Source organism: Gasterosteus aculeatus, chromosome 5, assembly GCF_964276395.1.
Source record: "Gasterosteus aculeatus chromosome 5, fGasAcu3.hap1.1, whole genome shotgun sequence".
Classification (NCBI taxonomy): Eukaryota; Metazoa; Chordata; class Actinopteri; order Perciformes; family Gasterosteidae; genus Gasterosteus; species Gasterosteus aculeatus.
In genome coordinates this window covers 12,832,100-12,840,516 of record NC_135692.1, presented here as the reverse complement: position 1 = coordinate 12,840,516, position 8,417 = coordinate 12,832,100, and the positions used below count along the sequence as shown (strand labels likewise).

Sequence of the window (8,417 nt, the reverse complement as noted above, 5' to 3'; positions counted from 1 at the left end):
ACAGCAGACACGATAGTAGCGGGACACACAAGTGCACAGTGTGTGTGTGTGTGTGTGTGTGTGTGTGTGTGTGAGAGAGAGACACAGAGAGAGAGAGAGAGAGAGAGAGAGAGAGAGAGAGAGAGAGAGAGAGAGAGAGAGATAAAGAGGGAGGGTAGATAGACAGACAGAGTCAAATGCAACTCCAGAGCCCACAGAGACCAGAGGCTTTTTGTCATTTTGTCTAAATTTCCATCAGATCTGGACTTCTTTTTTTTTGTGTGCACGTGTGTGTGTGCACGTGTGTGTGTGTGTTTGTTGCTTTGGACAAAGGTGCGCTCGCTCGTCTGTTGGAGGTGACCGGCCGGATGCCATGGAACCGCTGCTGCCCGCAGACACGAACGTGATGGAGCCCGAGGCGGACAAGGACGGCAGGAGGAAGATCCAGTTCTCCGTGCCTTCCTGCGGGCCCCCCCAGCTGGACCCGCTACAGGTGGAGATGGTGAGAGCCAGGGCCGTGTGTGGTGATGATGATGAGGATGAGGATAATGGCGGGTGGTGGTGGGCGTGGGCCATTGAGGTCAAACGTGGGTCATGTAGCAAAAGCCCCTTGACAGGATCACTAGTGTGCTTTGTGCAGCTTTAAACATCACTTCACGCTACATCTTAGACTGTTAGCTTCGAGTTGCCTGAAACAACTGGTAAAAGCGACCGTGCAAATGTTCCCTTATAACTTTCATCCTGACTCCTTAGGGACACACGAGTGAGTGTCGCCCTCTTCTGTGGCGTCAGACAGACAGTTACGTAACCAGTCTAGCACGACTGTGTATTTTGATGGGTATAAATCTGTGGGCTGCAGGGTGTGGGCAGCGCTGGGATTAAGCCAAGCTGAGTTTAGCCTCAGTTTTTTGGAAGCCTTAAAAGTGATGAGGCATCGCTGCCCTTCAAACGGAGCGCAGTAGCAGGAAGTGGGGGATAAAGTCCTGTGTTAATAGTATTAAAAATATGATTATGTGCCCGAGTAATAACGCTCCCACCACATCTAGGAAACAGAAATGTCAGAGGTCACATCATTACTCACATGTGACATGGAGGTGGTGAGATATGGAAACATAAATAAGGCCATTATCGGACCCTTGTGCTGAAGCAATCCTAAACAAATGCTGTCGAAACATGCTGACAGGGTCAGGCAGAAACTATGCAGGTGAAATAGTGCAGTGTGAACAGGAACAGTGTTGAGTTGTGCAGGACGGGTGCAGATCAGCATTTCGTCCGGTTAAGGCAGCCCGCAGAGGTCACAGAGGTCACAAGATAAATACTAAAGGTCACTTCTTAACGCTATTTAAGTTAAACCAACTCTTAATATGTGTATTTATCCACTGTTTCATTGCAATTTGCAACTCCACAGAAACAAACCGTCATTAGCATTATCCAATCAGGGTTTTACATAAAGATCTCTGGACATTTGTTGATCTGTGTGATTATTAAGAGTCCTCCACCGTGCATCTAACAGGAGCAAAAGTAGGAGCATTCCTCTGTAAAACACGCACAGTGTTCTTACGTAACAAAACAGCTTAAGATACTTCTTCTTCTAGCCCCCAAAGCTAACTCTCCCTGTAGGATCACATGCGCCTGTTCCAAATACATGAAATTTATTTGATTTGACAACGAGTCAATCAAAAAACATTTGTTATAATCCGTGCATTGAGAAGACTGCATGAGAATCTCGCCTTCATTGTTTCGCTGGGTGACTTTTACAAATGGTCATCGCATGTGGCTGCATCTCCGGGGAAAAAGCCAAAACTGCTGAATGGTCTTCAGAGTGTCTGAATGCCGCGAACAACGTCTCTGCTAAATAATGGACCTCAGCATGTTGCAGTTACTCCTGGGAGATGGATCTCATTGCATTGACAGAAAAGGAGCATTTCTTGTCCACCGTCTTTTCCCACAAATCAAAGTGGCGATTTGACTTCACCTGCCACCTCTCCAGTGATCCACCGCTGCTCTGCTCAGATGACAGTTTGTTTAGTTCATTCTTTACTCTGCAAAGCTGCTTCTTTAAGACGGTTGTTTTCACATCGACAGCCTTCTCGTGCAGCCCTGTGATGTTGGGCGAAGGGTACCTCATCCTTTTACCGCCCTTTTGAAGGGCTGACGCTGCTGCACGTTCCCACTGAGTGTGAGAGTTTCCACAGCCAGCAGGAGGCCATGTGGGCTTGTGCGTGAGAGTAAGACCAGTTCTTGAGAGCAACATTTCCAAAACACAGCCACATAATTACTGCCAAGAAGTAGCATGGGGAAATAGATAAGGTATACAAGTAGAGAGGGGAGGAATTAATAGAAATAAAGTGTTCAGAAGGACAAAGGGAGGGGAAAAGAGAGAAAGAGAAAGACTGAGGAGAAAAGTGAATCATCAGGCAAGGAGATCACTGATTCAAACCAAAGAGATTAGCTGTGGACTGAGGCCTGAATCAAGGTCAGCCAATGCCAAGAACCCATTTCCCCTGCTGCACAGCCACCAGCACAAAACTAGGGTTGGATTTGGCTAACCAAGCAGACACGTCACTCCTGAACAGGTCTGCACAGATAATCACGTTTTGATTTGAATCAAACATGTGGAATGCGTGAGATAAAATTGCAGTGGGAGCGATATTCGTTAGAGACAAAAGACATCACTTTGAATCAAATTTTGTGGCGCTGCAGAGGTGTCTTGGCTCACACATCATATTCTACAGACTTAAGGAAACCCCCTTTACTGGCTACAGATCCAGTTTTCATTGATAATGAGAATAATCCTCAAAAAATATACAATTCCCTCAAACATAAAATAATTTTGCAAATACAATCAGTCAAAATGAATCGCAAAAAATATTTTTTTCAATTTGGGTTAGGGTTGCATGTGTGTTGCCCTCCTACAATCCCTACAATGAATATCAAGTCACAATGTCTGGTGGAAAACCGGATGAGATGTTTTTTTAATCAACTCTAATCTATTTTTAGAAATACTTCACTGGAATATAGATGGTGAAATGGAAATAACGGATTTCACTTGTCTATTCTTCAACATCAAATCAAGCTGTGCACAGGATTATTTACAGAAAAGCCTCGTATGAACACAGCAAGGGATTAATGCATTCACTGCATGTTTTAATTGTTTAGTTGACTTTTCTCCATAAAAGGCTCTTTAGGACAAAGTGCCGTCTCTGTGCTTTAAAACGTCCGGATTAAAGCATCAAAGTTGAATGTTTGGGAACCGTGAAGGTCGTCCAACGGTACCGAAAGTAAGGTGGAGGATTGTTGATTTGCACTGGGAGGACTGTACTCCTGTGCCTCAGTAATTCCTCTTTCTAGCATTCTTTGGGGCAATGAGGTTGCAGTTGCTGCATTTCACAAAATTTTCCTGTGCAGTCCAAAACTTCTTCTCTCCCAGCCTGTCAGCGTGTACAACGATGGGCATATTTCAGTGAATGCACACTTTTGAGAAATGGCATCTTTTGAAGGCTTGTTTTAAATGAGCTTCATAGGGCTTCGAATTGGTTTAAATGACTTATTATTTGGAGCTCATACATTGTTTTCTACACGGGAAGCTGTTTGAGTCGAGGCCAGAAAACCTAAAAGAAAGTTTCTCACAAACACTATCCTCACATGTGGCACAAGACATCTACTGAGCACAAATAAGATTCGATTCTCCTCAAAAACCAGCAGAATTTAATCTATTACCAGCTAGCTGCATATGCTGATGCATTTTAACACCACGGAACTGATGAAAGTACCGTGTTCCCTGTCGGTGCTCGACCTTCTGGCACCCACATTAACCAAACACTCGGGAAAAAAAGGTCAATGTGTCTGAAAAGGCTCCTAAACAGGTGCTTCACTTGTGGTTTGTTCCTCCGACTGCATTTAGTGTTGTGTGTGTTCTTCTGTGTGTGTGTGTGTGTGTGTGTGTGTGTGTGTGTGTGTGTGAAACCCCTCATGTTTGTAAGAGTGCTGCATTTTAATATTCATGTTGACAACATTTTTTTGGCTCTAATTGGGCGCCATGTAATCCACATTTAAGTGTGTTCCCCCGCAGCGAGCGGCAGCGATGAATATGTATGAATCCAGCAGTGAGGCGGACGCAGTGGAGTAAGTTACTCGCTAGTTGAGCGAGAGCCGCCCACGCGCTGCATGCCTCCACTCTCAGTTCTCTCATTCTCATTGGCTTGGCAGCCACTTATTACCATAACACGTTACAAAAGAGAGGGAGTGTGATGAATATATTGTATATTTCAATGCATTTAGTTATTGTTAACCAGAGGGAGGTGTTTTCTTACGTATTGGCAAGTAAAAGTACTCTGAACACAGAATTGCCTCTGTAGTGTTAGAGCTTCTATTAATACCAATAATAAGAACAATAAGAAGAAAATGTACTCAGAGAGGACTTTTCACATGAGAAATGTAGCTCAAAGTGCTTTACAAAGAGCAAAGAATCGATAAGCTGAAACAATAAAAACAGTTGGAACTAAAATTAATAAGGGAAAATTTAAACAAATTAAACACCAATAAGAATAATAACAAATAAGAGAACTGGTAAGAAAAAGTACTATAATTGTAACAATTTCCCTGCAATAACAGCATCTTTAATTTATGTGTTCTATTTTTAACTTAACTAAAATCATAACTGTTAGTTGGGCTGAAAATAACATTTCCCCATTAACTGACGTTCAATCGCAAAATAACAAAACATCATTTTTTAAACTGTGAGCGACCCAGCACCAATCAGCGAAGGCTGATGGGACGCTGTTATTCGGTCGTGCGATGCAGGATTGCAGAAGTCGACTCGCATTTGATGGTAAAATGACAAATTGGGCAAAGGAATGGAAAAGCCGCACTGATGACGACCACGCGACGGGAACATGCGGTGAAAAATAGCACTTCAATTGAAATAATCCAGGCAGCTCCCGTCTTTGAAAATGTAATCCTTCAGGGACAATCTGGACAACAATATCTTAAATGTTGTTACGCAATGATCTCCTTGCACAGTCGTCCCGAGAAAAAGAAGACTGTAGACATAATGCCAAGAACCACGAGACCTAAATAAAATACTGTAGTCATGACTTGCTCTCCAAGTTTGCTTAGCACGCACGTATATGAAACACGAATTTCACACACACGATGGACTCTTTCTTTCTCTTTTTTAAGATTCGACGTCGGAGGCCGACACCGGCGACACTCTTCAGACTCACAGACCCGCCTTCACCAGAGGAAGACATTGGCCCTCACCAGGTAGATGGGCTCATTTGTACAATCTCCCTGAAGAAATGAAGAACCGAAGAGCAAATGGGCTGAATATTGCGTAAAGTTGAATTGATGTTAAATGACTGACCAGTTTGTGTTTCGAGTCAGAGGTGTGAACGTCTTCTTGATTGTCTCTGTTAGGTATCAACGCGCACAGTGAATGCTTTACTCTCAGGCAGGTGTGTCTGTAGGAGGAGATGATTTAGGAATATGAGTGTCTGGTTGGAGAATAGTAGTTAAAAATGTTCATCAGCAGGAACGGGGCTCAACTTTTCCTGCTTTCCTACCATCGTGCTACTGATTCCACCATACAATAATTCAAAAATAATATCAACGCAATACATCATAATTTGGAATGTATCCGACTGTGGGCCGGTGTAGGATGTTTCCATTAACGCAGGACTAAAACATCTACTGTACTTACCGTACATCCGTTAATCCCACGATTTGCATGCTTTGCCTCTGCAGTGGGTTCTGGGGGAAAATGGAGCCTTGAAAGCTAAACTGGTTCACACATCGACCTACGAGCCGCCGTCACTTAAAGGTAAATGCACCTTAAATATATTCTGTGTGTTTCATAATCACGCACGGCAATTTAAGTAACAATCAACACCAAAGAATTTGGGAGACTTGATTCTGGCCTTTTGGGATTTGTATTTTTTTGGGGGGGGAATATGTTTGTATTCGATAAACACAGTGAGTGTTGTGTGTGTGGGTGTGTGTCAGAATGTGTGTGTGTGTGTTATGCTAGATTAGGAGCAGAGACAGCTGTGAGTCCCTTCTGGATCATCCTGGATTATAGGACAGGCTCACAGCTGCAACATGGCTTCACACACATACACGGAAACAACCGTATCAAAAAATGACTATTTGATGTGAATATGTATATTATATCATATTCTGTGATGTATTGTTTATTTGACCGTTACAATCATTACTGTTGCTGCTTGAAATGTCTACATTGTCAGAGGACAGAGGGCACCCACAGCTCCAAAAAATGATATTGAAACACCAAATGATGCCTTCCATCCATTCATCCATCAGCTGTCCATCCAAGGGGTGAATTCACTCTCCTTATTGTGTAAAATGGGCTCTGTGCTCCTTCATCCTATATCCAGTGTTGTACTTTCAGCTGTCCAGAGAATGGCCCTGGCCCACCTCGCCTCCATGGACATGTCCTCTGTGGACAAAGACGAGCCCTCTTCTGGGGAGGAAGACGCGGAGCGCGAGGAGGAGAGCGAGCTGACTGCATCGGCGGCAGGTTGGTTGAGCGCGAATGAACGTCCCCCTCCCCATGGCCCCACGTCCACGTCGCTTACTCTTCTGAATTGGATTTCTTGGCAGAGCCAGAAAACAAACCGCCTGCTCCACCGGACAGTTTGACAGGAAGTGCCAATCTGAGCCGTCGCCACGGAGATAAAGAGGAGGCTGAAGAAAGAGAGGAAGAAAAAGGAGAATGACACCGGGACGCCGAAGGAGACTAAATGTCAACGTGGAACGGACTCGCGTGGCACCCAAGTGGCGTTACGGGTGGATGTGTGAGTCCGTGCTATGTGGGTCTGTGAGTGTGAGCATGAATGCGACAAAGGAAGTTAATGTGGAAAGTAAGATGGGGGGGTAAGAGGTGGGGAGGTTAACGAGCAGTTACGAGGAAAATTTTAACCTGAGAGGGAAAGTCGGGGGGAAAAGTTCCACTCAGCCAAGGAATTATTATGAGAACTGCAAAGAACTGTGACGTTTTTCTGTGTTTAAACAGGATTCAACTGAAACCTGAGACTACGGCTGATTTGTTTGAGAAAACTATAACAATGTGTGAAGAATCAGATTATAAATGTACTTTTTTTTTGTACACACACATGCACACTGGGCATGTCACACCTTACTGGTTCTGGATCACACATTTCAAAGCAGAAAGAGCTGATGATGTACACAGCTGAAGATAAGCCGGCGTATACAATGTATGCATATTGAAGAATCGTATGTAGTCTGATGTTTGAGGGTCCTGGTGTAAAGTTATTTATAGTATACTATACTAAAGTATAGTTATCTACAAGGTCCAAACGCAATTGCAGTATATGATACACATTTGTCTTTAAAAGTGGCTTTAAATGCTTACTAACGTATAAAAAGTATATAGCGGACAGTAATATTGCAGTGCCAATTCCCAAAGTCATGAAACTTGCTTTCCTCAATCTTGCGGGAAATCTGCATGCAAGGTCAAAGAAATCAGAAGATGTATCGCAGAGGATTGGAGTGCAGTCCTGACCACATCACATCAGACTTATCCAACTAATAATGATACTGCACCACAGTGTAATAATATAAACACAGCAATCAGCCAGTAGGATCTGTGGGAAACTGGATGAGGACGTATGTTTTCAATAATTTACGTGATGAGTGTGGAGGTTCATTCTTTACCTTGTTTATAGAATATGTTTTGTGATGGTTGCTTATCAAAGAATTATAAAAGTTTGTGTGAATGAAGCTTAATCTGCAGGATCACATTTCTTTTCTAAGAAAAGAGAGACAAAATATCTATTTGGTATTCTAATGAGTGAGCGGGTAATTTGAACATGTGGTATTGGGTTATAGTGTTTGAATACAGCAAATGACAGCAGAGCGCAAGTTTTATTAAATGAAAAGCCACAAATGTTTTGACACTTTCATGGTCTTTATCTGTGTCCTTTTGTGACCGGCCTTGGATGTACACATGAATGTAGTCTACAACATTCCTAACAAAGTCATCGCATCAGTTAAACCATAATGATCATAGTATTTATTTATATCCTCATCCTTATGATTATAATAAAGAGCAGTTTACAAACTGAGTTTATAAAGATGTAGCATGCAGCATTTTCCTAAAAAACAATGTACTCCCACAAAAACAGCTGACAACTAGACATCCATCTAGAACTACACCCTGCTCTCTCCTTAGGTACTTTCCTCTTAATATGCTGTCTTTGCTACGTTTCTGGCATTGCCAGCTAAGTAGCAGCTCACGTGATGTTTAGCGATATCAAGTCTTTTTACACACATCGCCAAAGAACCTGTTTTTGCTGCACTGGCTATATTTAAGTATAGCAACTCAAGATGGCAGTGATTAAAAGTTTCAATTACTTGATCCTATTCTCAGTGGCACATCAAAAGTTTATGTTGATACC

The 8,417-nt window shown here is 42.9% G+C and overlaps 1 protein-coding gene across 1 annotated transcript; it reads left to right on the top strand.

Moving 5' to 3' along the window:
• On the top strand, positions 1-7,915 carry LOC120819706 (protein phosphatase 1 regulatory subunit 1B). Its single transcript, XM_040177373.2, has 5 exons — positions 1-481; positions 5,161-5,244; positions 5,725-5,800; positions 6,389-6,517; positions 6,601-7,915. Exons 1-5 carry the CDS (start codon positions 353-355, stop codon positions 6,714-6,716), a joined length of 534 nt encoding a protein of 177 aa, XP_040033307.2. The 5' UTR covers positions 1-352; the 3' UTR covers positions 6,717-7,915.
• Positions 7,916-8,417: the final 502 nt, after the last annotated feature.

Coding starts and splice junctions, on each gene's coding strand:
- LOC120819706 (XM_040177373.2), top strand. CDS start 353: ATGGAACCGCTGCTGCCCGCAGACACGAACGTGATGGAGCCCGAGGCG. Junction 482..5,160: donor ACCCGCTACAGGTGGAGATG/GTGAGAGCCAGG, acceptor CTCTTTTTTAAG/ATTCGACGTCGGAGGCCGAC. Junction 5,801..6,388: donor CGAGCCGCCGTCACTTAAAG/GTAAATGCACCT, acceptor TTGTACTTTCAG/CTGTCCAGAGAATGGCCCTG.